We start from the raw sequence: 21702 nt of genomic DNA on the forward strand, positions 1-21702 counted from the left end.
GAGGTCAATCGGTATTAGTTGTAAAGATCTGCAAGGTAAGTACCCTTGACCATACTCTCATGGATCAGTATATATGAATAGCTGTTATTTTATTCTCGTAATGGAACAGAATGTTTTAAGTTACGTATTCCCTGTATTTGGAAATGTTGTTTAAAAATATGTTTTGGGGAAAAGTAACTTCTGAAAGCACCTATCTCTAAACGTGATTAAAATGAAAAGAAGTTTTGAATAGTGTGTTGTGATAGAATGGTTTTAAAAAGAGATAGGTGATAGTGATTTTGGAAACTGGATAAAGAGAATGTTTTGATCCACCTATGTTGTGGAATGTTTTGATCCACCTATGTCGTGGAACTTTGGAAAGAGGCAAAAAGAGAATTCAGTTGAACTATTGAAATTGAGTAAGGGTAAGTGGCTAATTCGGTTGGGCGCTTTGTTTAAACCGATTAGTCCAGCGTAGGGGAAAGACCTAGTTAGACTTTTTTTACCAAGTTCCGGAACACATTCTTTATTCTGAGATGGCCGTTAGTCGCTATCCCGTGAGGATAGACTGATCAGCTATCTTCACCCGTTGAACGTCCAATAGATTTGATTGATTCAGTTTTTAAATTGTTTAACAAATCAATATGTTTGAGACAGATGATCTCGTTCCAGTCGGATCATCTCCATCCTTCACGTGTTCGTCATCTTGTTCTTGTCATCATCTTTGTCATTAATGTCACCATTATTGTCTCTTTTGCAATTTTTGTTAAAGCGAAATCACCCACTCTTGTCGAAATTTGTGTTAAAGCGGAATCACCCACTCAGTCAGTTTCAAGCAATCAGTTTTGAGTTTTGAGTTTTGAGATATTTTTTTACCCACAAACTCTTACCGGAATAACCATGCTCTTGGTAGACAAATATGTTCTAAGGTTATATATTTTCATGCATAATAATTTGGTATTTCTAAATTACAATACTTGGTTAAAAATTTAATATTTCCTAACAACGAAAATAAATATTATTTTGACATTATTCTAATTTATTATGATGTCCCCATATTTTCCTAATTATAATATATTATTATATCTCTTAACAATTGATCAGCAACTTTCTTTGAATAATTCGAGAGTGCTCTCTGATGGTTTTAAATTTTGCTGGGAATGGGCCAGCATTTCAACAGAGTTTTGCCAATGCTATGGTGATGGGAGCATTCAAGTTCTGGTTGGGACTGATGGAGAAATTAGGCAAAATTGCTATGGTGAAGATGCATACTAGGGACAGAATTAAATAAAAAACTTTTGCAGCAAATTATTGTAACAAACTGTTGCATTTAGATAAACTAATGTCATATTACAGTATTCACTTTGCTGTGCATGTTCAGTGTTCAAAATTAGTATTGAAGATTAGTGTTAAGAATATTTTTAAGACCTAATATTTTTAAAGTTCTGAATCTCCCACTGCTTCAGCAGGAGGCAAAAAACAATCATATGTCAACCCATGAATATTAAAATCCACATCTTCAATCTTCCATGTTTCTTCAATTCTTCCTTTGTGATTATGCGCTTGCCCGTATCTAAAAAGTGTACCTGCAGTTCTCCCACTGTGTGCTACATTGATTCCATCGACAAATCTGTAGTCTTCAAGAACTGACTCCATGCTTGTTTCCCAATAAACATGGTCATCTTTCTTAGCAGCCTTCATTCTCACTAACTTCGTGTCCTCGAGTTTAATAAGAAGTCCTGTTCTTTGGCTGAAGTATCCCCATATTGTATGATGTACTATATCTGTGTTTTCTGTTCTTTGTGCCATAAGGACTTCCTTATTTGTTTCATGTTTTAAAATGAAGCAATCTTCGTCGTTGGTTGTCTTCTCTCCTATGCACATTGCCTTGAAGAATAGGTTGACTATGAACCTCGGATCAAGGCCCTGTAGAAAAATAAATATTGTTAAAGAGTATAAAATCATGTTGAGGCATTTCTCTACCACCTTAAGGCTGTATACCTGATAGAAGCGGCGAAGGGGTCTAGGAGGGCCTCTAGTTGCTATGGAAGAGTTGGAGGACTGGCTCCAACCGATTTTTCCATCACTACCAGCACTTATCTTGCAACAAGAAATAACTAGTTCAAGATACCAGAAATCTGGATCCATTTGCCAGAGCACAAAGCCACCGGAATCACAACTATCCTCCCCGTCCTCAGCCTCAACGTCCCCTAATTGAATTGGAGAAGACGTCATTTTTACCTGTCCCACGGCACACATGCTACTTATGGCACCTAGTGCAGTTTGTCCTCCTGTGGCTGCTATATATTGTTGCACTATGTATTTTGCTGTTGCAGCTTGCTGCATGCATGTTTAACGATTATAATTTAACCCCTCATAAATGATAATCCTAGTTGATGTCCTAATTCTAACACAAAGAGACATTATGCACCCAAATCCTTATGCATGCAAAACGAAGAAGAATACTCTATTTGTTTACAAAATGAATTGTTAGAATATTATATAAAGATCTAGTCGGGCATTCATCCAAAATCTTAAGGTTTTAGATGAGCTTAAGGTTTTAGATGAGCTGCTTAGTCAACTAAAAGAGACGTTATGCACCCAAATTCTTATGCATGCAACACGAAGAAGAATAGTCTATTCGATTACAGAGTGAATTGTTAGAATATAATATAAAGATCCATTAGGGCCTTCCTCCAAGACCTTAAGGTTTTAGAAGACCTGGTTACTTACCTGAATCCAGTTGGGCCTTCCTCTAACACAGAATGAACAGTTTTTGCATCATCAAATCAAACAGAGCACAATGCTTGCATTGATTTTTGAATTCCAATCAAATTAAGAAAGGGAAATGAACTTACGAAAAAACCATCTTTGACAGAGGGGAGGGGAATGTGAGGCTGGAAGAACGGGGGCTGGTAAGGAATAACAGGAGCGCTAACAATTTTAAGCAACATCAGGAACAGATCATCAGAGTTCTGCTTGTCTGCAATCTGAACTCTCATTTTGCTACGCAAATTTTGCCAGCGGAGGTAGGCATTGCTACCCATGCTCGCGAACGCCTCTTCAGGCATTGGCACCTCAAGCACCGTCTCTAGGCCATCTTTTTTATCGAAATTTGTACACAATGTCCTCATATGTTACACTCAATGTATCGAAAAATGCAGTATCTAAATTAAACCGGGACGAGGAACAGGAAGAAGGAAGGGCCCTGTGTTATTGGGAGAGGGGCAGCTTCCTCTTCCCTAGCTCCTCAACTAGTCTTTAAATCAAATTTAAATTTTCTTGTTCTTCTAGTTGCAGAATTGAACAAACAAAAAAAAATGTTGAAATGTGGAATGATATACTTTTGTATTAGCTATGGTGGGGCTTGGTTCTAGGTGTCTTGTAGGAACTAATTACATTGTGGGGATTAAAATCCTTGCTTTTAGTTAAAACTGTTAATAGTTTAAAATAGAGATTATTTAAAAACTCACCTGATCGACTTATAAGGTTATTTACTCAGTAGAGTTGACTAAAATAATCGGCTATATTTTAAAAATAGTACCTTGTTATTATTTCATGTTGTTATAAATAGAATGTATATGTTAATAGATTATGTGTAATTTAATTAGAGGTTGTTAGAGTTTTGACAAATATAATTAAATTTTTAATTAAGGAAAATGTACCATGGAAGCAAATAATTTTTTACATTATATCTAAAATATAAATTTATAGTATGTTTGACACAATTTTTTTTTGAAAAAAAAAAGGATAATTCATTACTTCGCATAATGAAGAACAAGAGTCTCCTAAATAAATAAAATAAAAACATGATTAATTATCTGAAATATATGTTTGAGCATACTACTTAATTCATTTAAAATTTTGGCTTTCAAATTCAAAGACCGCACAAATTAAATTCTTCCAACCGTGCTCTTGACTTTTTAAATGAGAAAGAAGTAAGTAATTTGGAGATAAAATTCTTTCATCCTATTTCTGGAGCGAACAAATTTAAATAAAAATTTGTCAAATTTGCAACCAATAACACTGGTTTTCGCTTCTTTTAGAAACTCGAGAATACGAATACGAATTAAAACAAAATTATTTTGTTTAATTTTTAAATTAATCAAATAAAGAACCTCGACATCATCGAAAATAGCAGCTGAAATAGCGCTCCTGTCTTATAAAGAACACACTTGGCGTGATTTTCAAAACCCTCACGCTAAAGATGATGAAAGCGTCACTAAAAGCCAAATATTCCTCCGACAAAAACGCCGCCGGCGCCACCATCTCCGTCAACGCTGGAAATGTCAAGCTCAGAGCTTCCATGACTGACGCCACCTTCTCAAACGGTCCTTCCTTGAACGGCGTAGCTCTCTCCCTCGACAAACCTGGCTTTTTCATTGTCGACTACAACCTCCCTAAAAAGGTCGGATTACAATCTCGATAAATTAATATTCGATAAATTAATACATTATATTTTTGTAACTTATTATTTTTTTGTTGTCCATCTTAAATTTTTAATCTCAATAAATTAATAATTATTAGCTTATTACTCGCTCTTTTTTCGCTTTTTAGTTGTCAAATTTGTCTTTGCAGTCTAATTAACTAAAGTTTATTAATATTTTATAATTGAGGAAAATTAAAAAGGAGTAGTGATGGGTGTACAGAATTTTATACAAAAAATTTGTACATAATGACGTAGCAATTGACATAGGGTGTTTTAATTGGTTTTGTTGATGTGAATACAGGGGCTCATTCCAATTAAAACACACCACACCACGTGTCATTAAGTACAAAATTTTATACACCATTCTGTACATTAAACATTTTCCATTAAAAAGTTATATCATTGAAAAGTATATTTAATGTGTTTTAATATATGATTTTTGGTTTTTTTAAATAATATAAGAGTAATCTTTAATCTTTGTCAAAAATCGGTTAATTTGACCAATAAAAAAAGAAATGTCAAAACTAAAAAGGGACGGTAGGAGTATTACTTTTCCCGACATAGTAAACATGGTGCATTCTTAAAACTTACTTCCTCAGTCCGAAATCCCAAATTAGCGGTCTTGTTTGACTATTTAGTGATCAATATGACTCTACTTTGACTGAAAACTACATATATTATATGATTAAATAAGTTACGAGAAATATATCATTGAAAAGATTATTAAATTTATTTTAAAATGTATTTTTCATTTTTTTTTAAATTACGAAAGAGTAACTTTAAATTTTCGGTCAAAGTCGAGTCAAATTGACCATCAAAAAGTCATACAAGACAGTTAATTTGACACGGATGGAGTATTCCTTTTTCGCTACCTGTCTTGTATTCTTGGTCTCGAAAAATTAGTAACTTAACTTGAAATTTTTCTATAACAGAGAGCTTGCATTTTTATGTTGCACGTATATTTTTAATCTCGATAAATTAACGAAAGTCTAGAGGCTATTTATATAATGGCATTAGGCTTACTGATTGGTGTATTGAATTGTGTTGTGTAGGATCTAAGATTTCAGTTTATGAACACAATTAGGATTGCGGAGAAACCGATAAACTTGACTTATATTCATTTTAAGAATGATAATCGGACGATACTTGATGGAACTTTGGTGTTTGATTCGACGAATAAGGTCTCGGCCAATCATGTAGTTGGTTCGGGAAATGCTAAGTTGAAGTACACTTATTTGCACGGTGGAGTGACTACGTTTGAACCGAGTTATGACATTGCTAAGGATTCTTGGAATTTTGCCATTTCAAGAAAGGTTTATGGAGATGATGTGTTTAAAGCTACGTATCAGACTTCGAGTAAGGCGTTGGGGCTTGACTGGACTAAGACCTCTAAGCACAATGGATCTTTTAAGGTATAATTGTATTTTTTCTTATGATAATTGATTTAGTTGTCCACTTGTCGCTTATGATTTTTGTTCAGTTGGTAGTAGGTTTGTTATTGGTAAGAATGTAGATATGGAATGATGCTAATTCGTAGTTACTCACTTTACAAGTTGAGGTCAAGTTTTGGGGTATATTTTGACAGCTTTCACAGCTACTAATAGATAACAAATACTATCTCGACATCATGTCGAGATAGTATCTGTTATGGAAAAAGAATAGGCTCTATTAGGCATTTATGCTGGGACTCTATTGCAGCAAAGAAGTCATTAATTTTGTTGTCCATTTCTTTATATGCGAATAGTCTGTTTGTGGCTATTGTTAAGTTTTAAAATTTGGTATAGCCTGCAATTTGTAGTAGGTGTTAGATACAGGAGGGAGACTAAGTGTTGCTTACAGGCGTAAATTGTTGGTGGTAATTTGAATTATCTGAGAAAGAGTATACACATCATGTCTTGAAATATGACGGTTAAAATGTGTATAGAAATCCCCTCCGGGGTTCATTAGTATTATTTCAACCATTCTTTCTAGATAATGTTTTCTTATTTTTTTACTTGTTTCCAGAATGAATCTATTGCTACTTGTTTTGGACTTCTTTCCTGGGTCTAGTTTTTAATTTGTTGTTGACTTGTGCTCTGTTACCTGAATGGTTGTATACTTTTATTTCGGCTTAAATCTCAAAGTAGTCATCGAAGTAAAGAGCATATATCAAAAAAATGACTCAAGTTATCGGGAACTCGTTTGCACCATTCTAGTTGCAAGTAATGATACCGCCATTAAATCAAAAAATAGATTTGACGGAAAGTAGTTGACCTCCACTTTTGACTCTTTTTTATACAGTAATTAAATGTTATGTTACTCGGACTCGGCTAGAAATGTTCGACATGGACACGTGTCCAATATTGAACTCGGCAACATTTTGAAAATATACATGTTTTTGGCCTAAAATAAGTGTCCAAGTCCGAGTGTCCATGTCCGAGTGTCGAGTGTCCAACACGGGTACTCGAAGGTAAATGTAAGAGTCGGAGTAACATGGATAATACGTACTGCAGTCTGATTTAATTGAAATATTATATAAATCAACATGTATATGTATCTAAGTTATGGGTATATGCAGCCTTATTACGCTGTATACTGTCTTTCTAATTAGTAACTTCTATTCCACAAAATTTAATGTTTAAAATTTTCATCTTCTATGTTTTGTGGATAGGTAAATTTCACTCCAAGTGTGGGTTTAAAACGCCAAAAGGAAATTGTCTATCCAAAAGGGAATTGTCTATGTTCTTTCTTATTCCCTTAGGCTTTAATTTGCAATTTTTTAAAATTGAAATGGAGTTGTTGCTATCAATGCACTGGATTTTTTTTATTCTATAAACTAGTGCACTGTAAATCTGTAATCCAAAATGCTGTATGTGTACTCCCTCTGTTCAGTTTTTTTTTTTGGAATAATTAAGCTTATATGCCTTTAGCATGATATGTGTTATAACAAATCTTGATTTGAGCGAGAATCGAACAAAAAACCTGAGACGACAATATAAGCCCTTATCACTTGAGCGGAGCTATCTAATCGCACTCAAATTACTTCTTCACGAATCCTATAGGAATTTACATTATTTCATGTTTGACGTGCAAGGAGGCAGTCCACTTTTATATGTTAATAATATTTCTTTTGATCTTTTTATCGTCCAACAATAAGCAAACTCTAACTCCCGAATCTTTGTTTTTCCAGATTTCGGCCTCCTTTGTGATGGGAGAGCAACTAAAAATGTCAAATTTGAGTGCTGAGAGTTCATGGGATTTTGAAATGTTTTGAAATATGATCGATGATTGTTTAATTTATTCGAGGAAATTGTTCAATATATGGATTCTAATTGGTTAAGATTGAAGAGGTAATTTGGCTTTGCTTCTGTAGTCTAAACAGAGCCTATAACTGTGTGTTGATATGCACATTCGTCCAGTTTTCTCAACTTTTATACCATGATAATATCATTTCCAGAACCTTGCTTGTTTTATATCTATACTATATATACTTGTATTTGGTTTGCAGTTGGAACGGTAATACTAAATAACAGTATAATAATACATTAAATTAACTTAAGTATACATTTCCAAGCTAGGAAACAGGGATTCTTCAGTAAGCCAACGAGTCCCCGTATCCCCACTCACTACCGTATCAAATACTCGGATTCTTGAGAATACTTAATTACTCATAATATCCTGCCTGAATTTTTTCTTTTACAAAATTTACAACAAAATTAAATGATTTGACAGAATTTGTTGTGATTTTGATGCTTATATCATATATTTGTATCAATCAGAAAAATATATATTTATAATATTATTATGTATTACGTATCCCGCCGCAACCGAATTCCCAAAATTTTGAATTTACCGAATTTTTATATCCCCATACTACGCACCCCGAACCCGCACCTGCCCTCATGCTTCTTAGTTTCCAAGTCATCCGCAGCTATAATAATACATTTAATTGAAGTTTATCAATTAAGTATAACTGTGTGTTATTTAACATACGTGCCATTATAGTAATACCATTAATTAAGATGTTATTGCGGCAAGGAGAACGAGAGAGAAATGAACAATGTTTCATATCTAGTTTGCAATCTCCTTCTGTTTTTATTTTCTTCGCCTTGGTGTTTTGAAATGCTTTTTAAATAGGCATGTCCTTGAAAAAACAAATTATCTGGATTGAATTTTAATTTGAGCGGCCGAAAAGGTTTTTATATTCAGAGAAACGTTTTACTTTGGAGAATAAATGTAATTCTGATATGTACATTGTAATATTTTAATGTTTTTTGAAGAACAGAGATTTTAATTCACTAATAAAAAGGCATACGGTATCTACACAAATAATCGAGTCGAATAAACAGTATTCTCATGAAAAGACAGTTAACCGATATTTTGAAGATGATTTATATATAAATACAAGTACTCACTTCATACGTTCTCGTTAAATTACCGGTATCATCTTCATCATGTACCGAAGAAGCTATTGTTTGAACTATCGACCAGAACTGCGATTTCATACCAAATTTTATCACTAAATCAAGACCCTCGCTTACAATCAAGAAGCAAAAAACAAAACTCTCAACCAGGAGAGAAAACAACCTGAAAATAAAAGCCAAAAATCGAAATAAAAACAAATGGAAACAAATGAAAAATCAAACACTTAGATCTGACAATTGAAATTACAAGATCGGTCGTAAATTCTGGACTCTAAGAGCATTTCCAATAGAGGTTACTAACAAAGTTGTCAAACCATACAAATCATTAAATATATTATTTTTTAATTGTCTCTCACATCCATGTCACTCTTGGCAACATTTATTAAAATTTTGCCCCAATAGTTAAGCAACTTTAAAGGTTGCCCATGTGATCCCTCTATATTAATTTTATATTTAATTCAATATAAAAGTGGATTGAGTAATATACATTTTAGATGTTTTTTATGACTTTTTGCTAATTTAGGAAGTTGCCACAGGGTTGCCAAGAGTTTGCCAAGTTTTGGCAACCTTGGTAGGCAACCTTTTGGCAACATCCCAATTCCAATAGGTAGGTAACCAAGGGTGTCATGTCACGTAAGCTTGGCAACCCCTATTGGAGATGTTCTAATAAGCCGCGTTTGAATCGAAGAAAAGTCAATCCAAAGATAATGTAGATCCAGACAAATAAACCAAAACTAATAAAAAAGATAGAAATTTTTCACCTACAAGGATGATTATTGAAAGAAACAAATCAAACAAAATAAATAAATGGAAAGCCTCGCCGGATATGGTGTTTAAAAGAGAGACAGCGAGCCGAGAGAAAAGGAGAGAATTAGGATTTAATATATATTTTTTTTATCGTAAGTAACCCTATCGGATATGCACCGGATAATCCTACGGGCTCACGCAATAACTTAAAAATCACGTGAATCAAGGAGGCATAATCATAAATTGTCTGTAAAACACGTGAATCACGGAGGCATAATCATAAATTCGGAGACATAATCATAAATTCTTCTCCCGTGGGATTCGAACATGTGACCAAGAAGATAGTTATCTCCTCTTTAAACAATTGAGTCAATCCTTGCGGGCGGGTTTAATATATTTTAATATTTTGTAGTATGATCTTTAACTACAAATGTAGGATTTTTTTTTTGTTTCATAATTGAAATTTAATTATTTTCATTCCCTGTGCTTCTAAATAAAATCTATACCAAATCAAATGAATCTGGTATAAATAGCTTGTGTTAAAATTTACTTAAAAGAAATATAATATATGGAGACTTTTTGTAAAAATCATTGACTTATAGTACATAATACATAAAATAATGTGTGTGATAGATTCCAGATTATCTTAATACGTGATTTTATTCAAACGAAACTTATCTCGAATTGAATATATTTTTGTAAATAACGTCATTTATTATATGGCCGATTAAAATGTAACCAAAACTTTAGTCGATCTAAGCAATTAAAAACCAGACAACCGTAAAGGAATCCAAAAAATCTGATATTAATTAAACCCATTTTAGAATTAATCCTGTATGTGATTTATCTTGATTCACGTGATTTACAGGCTATTGTATGAGTTCGTGGAATTTACCTAGTGCACCCGAAGGGTAGCGGCCGCGGGTTCCCAAAGATTAAAAATAAAATAAAATCATTTACTATGTTAATGACAACATTTATTTTTTTCGCTTATCAATAAACCCATGTTCTTAATACTAAATTTCCTCTATTGCTCATGGTATACTTAGTTTTTTATACTCATTTTGTCTCATTTTATCCGTCGTATTTGACTTTTTATGATTAAATTGACTCAACTTTGATCGTATATTAAATATCTATTTTATTATTTTAAAAAAACTCAAAAAATACGTCTTAAAATAGATTACATGCACTTTCTTATGATATAAATTTTATAATTTTTTTCAATTATAGACTTTATGAAATTTTCGGTCAAAATTCGGTCATTTTAATCACAAAAAATCAAACTAGACCGATAAATTGGCACGGAGATAATATTATTTTAATTTTTGTTTTATGAATATCATTATCACAGCATTGAAAAATACATGAAAATAAAAATAATACCAACAGACTACAAGATGCATACAGTATAGAGCAGACATGTAGATAAAGTATTTAATTCCACCTCCTTATTACCCTCACTGTCCTAAACTTAGGTGTCTCCCTAACATGTGACCACTAGATTTGAGTCATTTGACAATTGACTATGTCCTAGATTTATTTAATCTTATTTTAAAAAAAAAAATATTATTTAATCTTATATATACACCACAACTTCAAATTAAAATGTCATCCCCATTTAGTTCTTGATCTCTTCAGTTTCAAACCCCACAGTGGATCCATGGCTGTCTCTCTCAAAGGCAAGTCTTTTTATCTTTATTTTATCTTAATTTTTCATATTCAATATGTTTCTATTGTTTTTGCAAATACGAGTCTTGATAGTGATAATTTAGATGAACATAATAACAATAATAATCAGTTAATATCTCAAATACCCAATAAAAAGATTGATAATTTTGATGTATTGAATCAACAACAAGTTCAAATTGAAAAGCTTGAAGAGGTAGTTGATAATCTTGCCCATTTAGTGTTAAAGTTGGAATCTTTATTTCAAGAATCAATAAAGATTGAAACTTTTGATAATAGGGAGGAAAACCCTGGTAGGAAATTAGTTGAAATGAAGAGTGGGGAGAGTGGTACTGAAAGTAGTGTGAGTGAGGGGGAGATAGTTGGAGCTGTTTCGATTACGAAACATAGTTTGTTTTGGTCTGAGAGGTTTCAGTTTGTGTCAGCTGTGAAGCTGGATTCGAGTGTTACTTGTGTTAGTGTATTGCCATTTAAGGATTCGGAAGGGTTGAGTAAGTATGTTGCGGTTGGGAATGATCAAGGGAAAGTTTATGTGTTTTCGAGGAATGGGGATGTGTTGATTGAGTTTAGTACGGTGTCATATTCACCAGTGACTACGATGTTGTTGTATATGTCTTTGAACAACCGGAGTGTGTTGGTTACGGGGCATGAAAATGGAATCATTTTAATGCACAGCGTATCGGAGATGTCGAGTGGAGAGGAAGGGCATTTACTTGTGATGGAGACTGACTTAAAATTTGTTGCGTCTGAGATTGAAGAAGGCGGGTCACCGATTACTATGTTGGATATACATAATGTGGGGAGGACGAGGTACATTTTATCCGTTGATGCTAGTGGAAAAATTAAGGTTTTCCGAGAGAATGGGGCTCTTCACGGGTTGGCAGTGCCAATGAGCAGGCCCCTTGTGTTCTTAAAGAAAAAGCTATTGTTTCTAACTGAGACTGGGGCAGGTTCACTGGATTTAAGGACCATGAAAATTCTGGAGTCGGGTTGTGAAGGTTTAAATCAGTCTGTTGTTCAGAATTATGTGTTTGATGCTACCGAGAGATCAAAGGCATATGGTTTCACATCAGAGGGTGACTTGATCCATGTATTACTGTTAGGTGATATAATGAACTTTAAATGCAGGGTGAGATCCATGAAAAAGTTTGATATGGATGAGCCACTTGCAATCCAGACTATAAAAGGGTATTTGCTCATATCTAACAGGGATAAGGTATTCGTTTATAATGTTTCATCTTCGCAAAATTTTAGGTCTGGTGGGCCTCGGCCTCTATTCTCCGCCGGTCTTGAGGAGATTGTAGCCTCATTCCTCAAGTGTCAGGTTGAGTCAGATGACGAAAAAAAGGGTGTAATACCATTAATAGCAAGTGATCAGGAAAAGCTAGTCATTCTCAGTCTTGGAAGTGGGTACGTGGGAGTCTATCGGTCAAGTCTTCCAATTTACAGAGTAGAACACAGTACCATGATATGGGGCACTCCTCTAGTAATTTTTATCCTTTTTGTATTTGGTGCCTGGAAATTTTTTGCCAATAAAAAAGAAGCTTATTCCTTGTGGGGACCTGAAGATCCCTTTACTTCCACTTCCGGAACAAATGAAAATGAAGCTCCTTTAGTATCTGGTTCAGGAGATAGGCCTTTCACGGATTCTTCTTCTAAGAGTGAAATAATGGATTTGAGAGGTAGTGGTCTAAGAGGACCATCCAGAAGGTACGGTTCACCATCTCGGTATACAGGCGGGGTAGCAAGTTCATTTAGGCCAAACCCCTCTGACACCAACTCTAGGCCTGCAGTTGATCCGAATTATAGGGCAGCATCTGAACTTAAATTTAGGGGATCAAATCTAGAATCTAACGCTTACTCACATACAAGAGAGAGCTTGTATGGTAATAGATCGGTAGTGGATGATAGTGGTTGATTTCTATTAGATTCTCGACTTCCCCTTATTTCTAAGTTTACTTGTATAACGCAGCTCACTACAATCACAAGTCTGTAATCTGATATGTTTGATATAATTATGAGAATTTATTTTTGTAAAACATATTTCCACCTATTTTGAAGTATATCGACCTCAGTGCAGATAAGTTGATTCTGCATTGTTGTATTTTTTGCATACTGCAGCCTTATGTTTTGGGTCCAGGTCAATAGGCAGAGGTATCAGGTAATTTTGTTTGTGCAAGAAAAACAGAGTATCAGAGTTAATTTTTAGAGTTAAAATGGTAATAAATCGATTTTTTTTATATAAAGTCAATTTAACAACAAATATTTGGAATTGAAACTTTTGAGGCCGAGGATGGTGATGTCTTTTAAGTCTAAAACGCTTTATTGTCGATAAATACGCAGTTATATATCAACTCAATGAATTATATCCTAATCATCTAGAAAATTAACTGATTTCTTTTACGACTCTGAAGAACAGGACCATTTCTTACAAATTGTAATCATGTGTAAACTATGCAGAGGGGAGAGTGAACATGCACATAATATTCACTCACTCTAAAATCATTTCAAACTATTTTTATTGAAAATTCACTTGACATTTTAAAATGAATGCCCAGAAATGTATTCAGTTGTGATAGTGGTAGTGGTCACTCAATATTGTGGAATTGGGCAATAAATTTTATCAAAATGTGGTAAACTTCTTAAGATCCGAGAAAATTCATCAGTACAAAATGCTTCTCGAAATACAAATCCAAAACAGGTAAAATGTAATTAACATAGCAGCTGACAATGGCAAATTGGCAATACACAATTTGTATTCTAATTGCATCTATTGTGCATGGATGGATTTGACACGTTAGAACTTAGAAGACAATAAGCATAGGCATATTAGACAAGATCAAGCAAAGGCCCAAGTGCTGCTATATTCTAAAAGGTGCAAATGGGATACTAGTACTAATATCTACAACAGCAACCAAAAATGATACTGAAGAACCCATTTGATCGTATTGTATGTTTGCTAGTTCACAAAAACAGGTGAATCGGATGCTAGACTTTAAACAGGGATAGGTAAGCCTTTCTTAGCCATGCTGTCCAGAACATCGTTCAGTGCCTGACAAAGACCGACAATCTGCCAAAAACAAACGCTTCCGATGAGAACCAGAAATAAAAACAAGATGATTGAACAAGAAATAAAACAAGATACCGAGAGTAGCAAATAAAGATCAGAGCTAGGAAATAAAATTAATCTCTACAATGTTGATACTAGTATCCAGTATCTACACACACAGGATAATTGCAGTACATTATCCGAAAAAAATCCTAAAACAAGCCAAATCATACACCATCTAAAAGTATGAGAAATGATGCAGCCATGTTATGCTGAAAATAAATAAAGTACCTGTTGATCCCACTGCTGCAGTTCTTCAGTGTCATCCTCAAAATGGATGAAAGCTTCAACCTGACATTCATATATTTCATGCAATATGAGCAAAATATAGAACATTTCGTGTTTGTAAAAGAAAACTGGAAAGAGATAAACGACAGGGAATATTTTGAAGCAGTCACACGAATTATCCAGTGGGGAGTTTGTGCTAAACAAATTTTACAGTTTCCGCTAACCAATGTAAGGTAGTGGTGCAGTAAGAAAAGAATATACCTGATCTATAGAACCCCTCATTCTATCTTCGTAAATCATCCTTGATGCTATTTTTTCAGCCTGCATGTGAAGAGCCGTTAAATCTCCACAACATACAAAGTACCGGTTTGAACTTACAAATGACAGAAAGCAAGAGATGTATGAAGTATGAACCTAAACGGCTGTACCTTGTTAGGAGCAATGCCTAATAATGTGCCCAGCTCATCAAAGCTACAAGAGTTGACAATGGCATAGATTTCAGTCAACCGAGAGACAAACAATTCCAAAGGAGAAGTGCAATATAATTTTTTTTTACAAAAAGTTATATGCAACCACTCCTACCTTATATTGGTATACAATTTGCTTGCACTTAAGAGGTTATGCTCAATCATAGCACGATCAAGCACAGTAAAATTGTCAGGCAGGAGTGCTTTCTGTCGAAGGAGTATAATGTTAAAGGCAACCTTATTGATAACAGAAAAAGTATTTCTGCTCATTTGTAAACTAGAATAACAAAGTGAATATCTACAAAATCATTAGAGACCTGGTGAGCTTTTAACTCTTCAGCAAATGCCTCAATCTCAGGTTTTCTCAAGATTCTCTCCAAATATACCTGTGATCTCAACATAAAATTAAGAATTTTTATTAAAAGATTCAATGTTATACTAAAATTAACGCCGTAAAAGTCATGTGTGTGTATGCGCCGGCCCCCACACAAGCAAAGTCTGAAGTAATTAACCACCATGCAGGAATATAGGTACTTGAAAGAAATATCAAAGTGAGAGATAACACGCAAGACAAAGTGTGTGGTACAGGTGGCAAGTGCAATTTATAAATAAGCTCGTAAGGGTGGGTTACCTTCTGCAGAATAGGATATATCTTCAATTTTGAACATCTTTCATCCTAAACATAACAGTTATCAGTTAATCAGCATGATAAATAGATTAATAGTACAAGAAAATACATTTGTGTTAAACTATTTGTAACATTAAAAAAAATAAATATGTAAGGACACAAGACACACAATGAGATGCCTACTTTGTAAAGGGTTGCAAGAACACGAGAGCGCTGAGGACCCGCAGCAGCCAAAATTGTGCACGTAACGGCGGCTGATAAAGCTTGTTCTAGTGCCTCTTCATCAATCACTCTTCAGTCCAAAGGAAATAAAAAAAAGTGAGTAACATTCCAACTCTCTTTCAAATAGAGCAAAAGAACTAGAACTGTTTTGGACTGGATGGACTCTGTTAGAGAAAGGAGGAAACCACTCATATATTAAGCATCAGTGGTCCATGTAATTAATACTACCATAACACGAGCTCTAATGACTTCAAAAGATAAGTGAAACTTCGAAGGATTGCAGCTGGACAGATGTATGCTTCTAAAATCCAGACTAATAAAAAATTAATGATAATAATTATTATTTTTATTATAATTGTGACCAGCTTTATATGTAGCCCTTAATCGGAAGTAACCAAGTAAAACAATAAAAAAATCAATTAGGCCTTGTTTAACCAACAATGAGTTCAGAACTGACATACGAGAAAATAAATCGAAATATCATAAAAATTTAACTGTCCACCAGTTATGTTAATTTCTAAGAACTTTTAGAAACAAGTAGAACTTGCACCGTTCTTAAAGTCTACAAGATTTTTATAAGAATTCACTTTAATTGAATACGTTATTGATACATAAAAATACGAAACAACGGTGTTCAACATGGAAATGGACGAGTTGGAGGTTAATCACTTCTCCAAAAGAAAGAAATACCAAAACCGCTTATACAAATCCAAGCTCTAAGTTCTGCATGATATTACAACAATCATTGATTGGTACCAAGTTTAGCAGCATTTTTAATTGATACACTTCTTTACACTTCTGATTTCTTCCCCATGACTAAAGACCTATCTAATTAGCGCCATGTACATGTACGATGTACTGAGGTTAGGACCTTAATACATAAGATTACACATATATATCCTAACAATAAGTGACAATAAATTTCTTTAAAGTATACATACTCATCTTCAATTTTACGCTGCTCAATCTGGGAGATGTCATAATATCGTAGAGCAGCTTCCAAGAATTTCCTCTTCAAATCCAAAATTCTTGCATAACAAACCTGAAAGATGTAAATGATGAAATTAGTATAAATTTTAAACCATGACTTTACCACAATCACTTTAAGTTAAAAACAATCAACCTTGTATTGCAAGTTCAATACTTGATGTTGACTATTGCTAACCAAAAAAGATGCTTTGTTAATAAAGGCTTCTGCATTCACCGCATCATCATCCTACAGAACCAATCAAATCATCAATAATGTAGTTATAGGTCATAATCACATGTAACCAAATAAAGTTGTTTTCGGCGAACACCTGTATCATATTTTAAAAATAAACATATAAGTATTACATGAACAGATAATCTCTTATATAAAAAAAACAAGATCTTACATTGAACAAACCACATCATAACCAATTATTAATATCAAATTCCCATCCAAGACATAGATTGACATTTCCATACAAATGGCACAATGTAGCTGCCATTCTGCTAAAGCTACAAATTCTTTAATCTTTTTTCCATGGCTCCAGTGATTAATGGTAGATCTTACTACAGTTCCGACTAAGTTCAAAAAAACTGTTGTTGCAACCATATACCATACGTACATAATTTACTTGGCTCATTGTATCTTCTAAATGTAAGTATATTTCTACATCAAACATCATACTATATATGAGTGAGGATAGCAACTTTTAGCTCCGAGTACAGTTTGAGCAAATTTGGGGATATCATCTCCAAAAGCATCCTAAATATCAAAAACCAAAGTCTTGATCCCCGGATAAAAATTTGAATCCCATTTTGATCCAAAATTTTAGAGGATAAGAGGGATGGGGTTTCATAGTTCCGTGCAATAATAATGTACAACAAGTAGAGTTTAAAAGTGTCCAATTCACTAAAAATTTACCTCAAGGTACAAACGAGCAATTTGGACACATTTTGTCAACCTGAATGTATCATCAATCACTCTGCAGATTCATAGCGAAACACATAATGATATCTTAAACTGGTAGAAATATTCAACTAAATCCCCCTGGTGGTTAACATGAAAGCAACAAATAAATTACCTCATTCCAGAGTCAAGATCAATGCCACTAAGCATATGTGCTGCTTTTGACCATTCTTGTTCGGACTCATACAATTCCGCCAATTTCTCTCTAATAATCAAAACCTGCAATTCAGACGTATAACTTAAACAAGCTATATATATATAATATCATAAAAAGGTCTAGGTTTTCATAAACATCAGTGTCAAAAACAAATTATCTAACAGCGATTTAACGTGCTAATGATAAAGTTAAAAAAATACAATGAAAAAATACTATTTAAACTTCTACATTTGCAAAAAAAAAAAAGAACACCAATCTAAAAATTAAAATTATTGAAACCAAATTGTGATACAATGCACGTAGTTACTTAAAAAGCTAAAAAAAATTAGGAACAGTAAACAATGATATGATACAATTTAAACATATAAGTTTGCATAAAACAACATCAATCTAAATATGGATTATCAAAACCAAACCACAAAAAAAACCCTAATAATAATGTCATAATCTACTAAAAATATTACATAAAAACAATAAAAGAGCGAAAGTGCGCAAGCAAGCATTATAATTTACGAGCCGCGCAGAAACCAAAACCGAGGCTCCTCGGTTTAACAAATTACTAATAAAACTTCTCGGTTCACATAAATGACAAGACAGCAATACACAAACAAAGTCATAATCTACTAAAAATACAAAAAAATACAAAAAAAAACAACAAAAGAGCACAGGCAGCATTGTAAATTACGAGCCGCGCAAAAACCAAAACCCGAGGCTGTTCGGTTTTAACAAAAAACTACTACTACTTCTCCTCTCACATCAATAATAAAACAGCATCAACCGAAAAAACAAATTATCAAAACCAAACCACAACAAAATTCACTAACAATATTATAAACTACTCAAAACCTAAAAACCTAACAAACACAAAACAAAAAACAGTACAACAAGCATTGCAAAATTACGAAACAAAAAACAGTACAACAAGCATTGCAAAAATACGAAACAAAAAACAGTCCAAGCATTGTAAATTACGAGCCACGCAAAAACCAAACCCGAGGCTGTTCAGTTTTAACAAAATACTACTACAACTATCAAATCATCAAAACCAGACCACAACAAAATTCACTAAAAATACTATAAACTACTCAAAACCTCAAAACCTAAAATAACACAACCTAACAAAACAGTACAAACAAGCATTACAAAATCACAAAACGCGCTAAAACCAAACCTACTCCTAATAAAAGAGCACAAACAAGCATGACAAAATTACGAAACACGCTAAAACCGAACCTGCTCCTCGAACGAAACGACACGAGGCTGAATCTGCGTGAGAGTATAATTAGCAATCTGCTTCTGATTCTCGGGCTCTAACTTATCCAAATCAGTCGCAAACGTCTGCAATAGCTGCCGCGACACTACCAACGGCACATCATCCGATAAAACTACAACAATTAAACACAAAATAAACTCAATTAAATCAACAAAACCTCTAAATAAACAATAAACACGTTTATTAAATAAGTTAAAAACACTAAAATCAATTAAAATTAATTAAATCTAAAAAAACTGTAAATAGATAAATAAGTTGAGAAAACGAACTGTGTTGGATGAATTTTTGAGCGAGAACGATGTCGTTTGAGGAGATGACGGAGGAGAGAATGTGTTTGTATTGCTCGATCTTTTGGCGTTGGTCGCCGATGGCTGAGGCGGTGGCGAATGCGTTCTCCATTGTTAACTTAACCGGGGGCTTTTTTACGGTGCCTTTGTTTTATTTTAGTGTTGAGTGTTTTAATTAAACCCTCCTGGTTGGAACAAAAGAGGAAGATGGGGAATGCGGTGCGATTTATATCGACTTCTTTTGTTTTTAAGAGGCGGTGCGGTTGGCAGACTATTACATGCCACGTGCGTACCCCGAAAATTGCGACTGCGGGTTACCTATGATAAAAAAAAATGTTATCGACAAATTTGGGGTCTCCTACTTTCAAGTAGGTTGATTGAAACTTTTGAAGGCGGTTATAAATTAATGGCATTTCAAATTTATCGTCAAAAATTAACATTTTTGTGTGAAAAGTGGGTAATTTGAGATCTCAAATTAATCAATGATAAATTTGATATTTCGCTAATTATATGGTGGCGAATTTGATATTTAACCCTTTTTATTATATAAGATTAATTATTTTAATAAATTTATATGGTATTTTGATTTTTGATGGGTTTTACTAAAAATAATTGTTATTAATTGGTGTGCTGTAAAATTAGTAATTTGATTGGCTCATATTCAAATGTTCGGATTCGGTTAAATTTCCAATAATTGTGTTAATTTGGTTAAATTTTAATCGGATCATCCAAGTTTTGGATAAGTAGTATTTATTACTATCGTTTATAATTTTGTTATTATTAGGAGTGTGCATTCGATTCGATTAACCGAAAATCGAATTGAATAACCAAAATAATTTCGGTTCGATTAACCAAATATGAAATTTCGGTTCAGTTTTCAGCAGTTAAATTTTTTAATTTCGGTTTTTCAATTTTTAACCGCGATTAACCGGAATACCAAAATATATAACCGAATTTATAAAATAGTTATATAAATATTTATGATATTAAGTTAACATACTTATGTAATGTTAATATTTACAAACACGCGGACACTAGTCACTACCATATTCTGGAGGCAAGGAGGTGGACACTGAAGGGTGAAGCAGAACCGGAGTAGAAGGATCTAGAACCGGAGTAGAAGGATCTGGAGGACATTAGCCTGAGCAAACTTATGTTTTAATATGTAAATTTTGTAACTTTTATTCATATTTTATATGTAAACTTATGAAGCGCATTCTCCTTTAAATTTTTGAATTTGATAATAGTAATTACTAACTTGTTTGTGGTGAGCTTCAATTTTAAGAATGTTTTTCAGTAAATTTGATAGTTTTTCTTTAATTTCGATTTCAAATTTGGGTAATAACCAAAAATTAAAATTCACTTCAATTACAAACTGAATATATTGCGGTTCGGTTTTCGGTAGCATTTTTTCTCAAAACTCGGTTTCAGTTAACCGAAATATTTTTTGCTCGGTTCGATTTTAACTGAATGCACACCCCTAAATACAAAATTTGATGTTATGTTTGTATTTATTCTTTGAAAACTTCTTCGATCAATTTCATACGCACGACGAAAGAAAAAAAAATTCATAATCGATAACTCAGTAGTGTTTTGAAAGGAAATAAAAGGAAAGTCGAAAGAGAAAGAATGCACAAAATAATGCTTACTTATAACGAAATATTATAATTATCAATTATCGGGATGAATTTCTAACCTCATCAGTTTAATTTCGTTGACTCCTAATGCGTATTGAAAATCCCTTCTTCACATTATACTATTTACATACTATTTAGTGACATTTATGACACTTTATAATGCTCTATAAAGGCTTTGATTGATGTTTTTTACTCAAGTTATTTGTGTTTTTGATGTGTTTTGTAGTATTTTTGCATTTCAGGCATATATTGAGGAATCATGTGAATTAGCATTGTTTTTATGCTAATATGGTGTTAAGATGGTGTCTAAAGAATAAAGCTCTGGAAGGCAACTCGATTACAGTAGGAATTAAAGAAATTCAGAAGTTTTTCCAGAAGCACGGCGCGCACGCGAATGTCTAGCGCGCGCCCGCGCCCATATGTCAGAAAGTCAGCGCGGCGCCAGGTCGGGACTTTAGAATCGTGATTCTAATTGATTTACAATTGGGAGGACTTCTATCTTGCTTGGGTT

At 33.6% G+C, this 21702-nt stretch overlaps 4 protein-coding genes across 4 annotated transcripts; 2 read left to right on the forward strand and 2 right to left on the reverse strand.

Moving 5' to 3' along the window:
* Nucleotides 1-1267: 1267 nt before the first annotated feature.
* LOC141705784 (uncharacterized) lies at nucleotides 1268-3303 on the reverse strand. The gene is made up of 3 exons (XM_074508671.1): nucleotides 2838-3303; nucleotides 1981-2319; nucleotides 1268-1905 (listed from the first exon to the last, which is right to left on the reverse strand). Exons 1-3 carry the CDS (start codon nucleotides 3111-3113, stop codon nucleotides 1417-1419), a joined length of 1104 nt encoding a protein of 367 aa, XP_074364772.1. The 5' UTR covers nucleotides 3114-3303; the 3' UTR covers nucleotides 1268-1416.
* An 822-nt stretch (nucleotides 3304-4125) lies between these two features.
* LOC141705785 (outer envelope pore protein 24A, chloroplastic-like) lies at nucleotides 4126-7846 on the forward strand. The gene is made up of 3 exons (XM_074508672.1): nucleotides 4126-4387; nucleotides 5461-5820; nucleotides 7578-7846. Exons 1-3 carry the CDS (start codon nucleotides 4187-4189, stop codon nucleotides 7659-7661), a joined length of 645 nt encoding a protein of 214 aa, XP_074364773.1. The 5' UTR covers nucleotides 4126-4186; the 3' UTR covers nucleotides 7662-7846.
* Nucleotides 7847-11166: 3320 nt separating this feature from the next.
* LOC141706791 (putative membrane protein At1g75140) lies at nucleotides 11167-13341 on the forward strand. The gene has a single exon (XM_074509618.1). The coding sequence runs from the start codon at nucleotides 11222-11224 to the stop codon at nucleotides 13163-13165; it is 1944 nt and encodes a 647-aa protein (XP_074365719.1). The 5' UTR covers nucleotides 11167-11221; the 3' UTR covers nucleotides 13166-13341.
* Nucleotides 13342-13905: 564 nt separating this feature from the next.
* On the reverse strand, nucleotides 13906-19796 carry LOC141706792 (COP9 signalosome complex subunit 4). The gene is made up of 14 exons (XM_074509619.1): nucleotides 19537-19796; nucleotides 19228-19379; nucleotides 17953-18056; nucleotides 17793-17853; nucleotides 17025-17117; nucleotides 16843-16943; nucleotides 15863-15971; nucleotides 15683-15727; nucleotides 15369-15437; nucleotides 15167-15258; nucleotides 15013-15055; nucleotides 14846-14905; nucleotides 14588-14647; nucleotides 13906-14317 (listed from the first exon to the last, which is right to left on the reverse strand). The coding sequence occupies exons 1-14, from the start codon at nucleotides 19664-19666 to the stop codon at nucleotides 14243-14245; spliced, it is 1194 nt and encodes a 397-aa protein (XP_074365720.1). The 5' UTR covers nucleotides 19667-19796; the 3' UTR covers nucleotides 13906-14242.
* Nucleotides 19797-21702: the final 1906 nt, after the last annotated feature.

This window comes from Apium graveolens, chromosome 2, assembly GCF_009905375.1.
Source record: "Apium graveolens cultivar Ventura chromosome 2, ASM990537v1, whole genome shotgun sequence".
In the NCBI taxonomy this organism is placed as follows: Eukaryota; Viridiplantae; Streptophyta; class Magnoliopsida; order Apiales; family Apiaceae; genus Apium; species Apium graveolens.

Bases quoted from the DNA above. Each gene is read 5' to 3' on its own strand.
- LOC141705784 (XM_074508671.1), bottom strand. From the start codon at position 3,113: ATGAGGACATTGTGTACAAATTTCGATAAAAAAGATGGCCTAGAGACG. The intron at 2,320-2,837 runs GTAAGTTCATTT...ACATGCATGCAG, and splicing joins CTGTCAAAGATGGTTTTTTC to CAAGCTGCAACAGCAAAATA. The intron at 1,906-1,980 runs GTATACAGCCTT...ATTTTTCTACAG, and splicing joins CCCTTCGCCGCTTCTATCAG to GGCCTTGATCCGAGGTTCAT.
- LOC141705785 (XM_074508672.1), top strand. From the start codon at position 4,187: ATGATGAAAGCGTCACTAAAAGCCAAATATTCCTCCGACAAAAACGCC. The intron at 4,388-5,460 runs GTCGGATTACAA...TGTGTTGTGTAG, and splicing joins ACTACAACCTCCCTAAAAAG to GATCTAAGATTTCAGTTTAT. The intron at 5,821-7,577 runs GTATAATTGTAT...TTGTTTTTCCAG, and splicing joins AGCACAATGGATCTTTTAAG to ATTTCGGCCTCCTTTGTGAT.
- LOC141706791 (XM_074509618.1), top strand. From the start codon at position 11,222: ATGGCTGTCTCTCTCAAAGGCAAGTCTTTTTATCTTTATTTTATCTTA.
- LOC141706792 (XM_074509619.1), bottom strand. From the start codon at position 19,666: ATGGAGAACGCATTCGCCACCGCCTCAGCCATCGGCGACCAACGCCAA. The intron at 19,380-19,536 runs GTTCGTTTTCTC...TAATTGTTGTAG, and splicing joins TCAAAAATTCATCCAACACA to TTTTATCGGATGATGTGCCG. The intron at 15,438-15,682 runs GTAACCCACCCT...TTGAGATCACAG, and splicing joins TATATCCTATTCTGCAGAAG to GTATATTTGGAGAGAATCTT.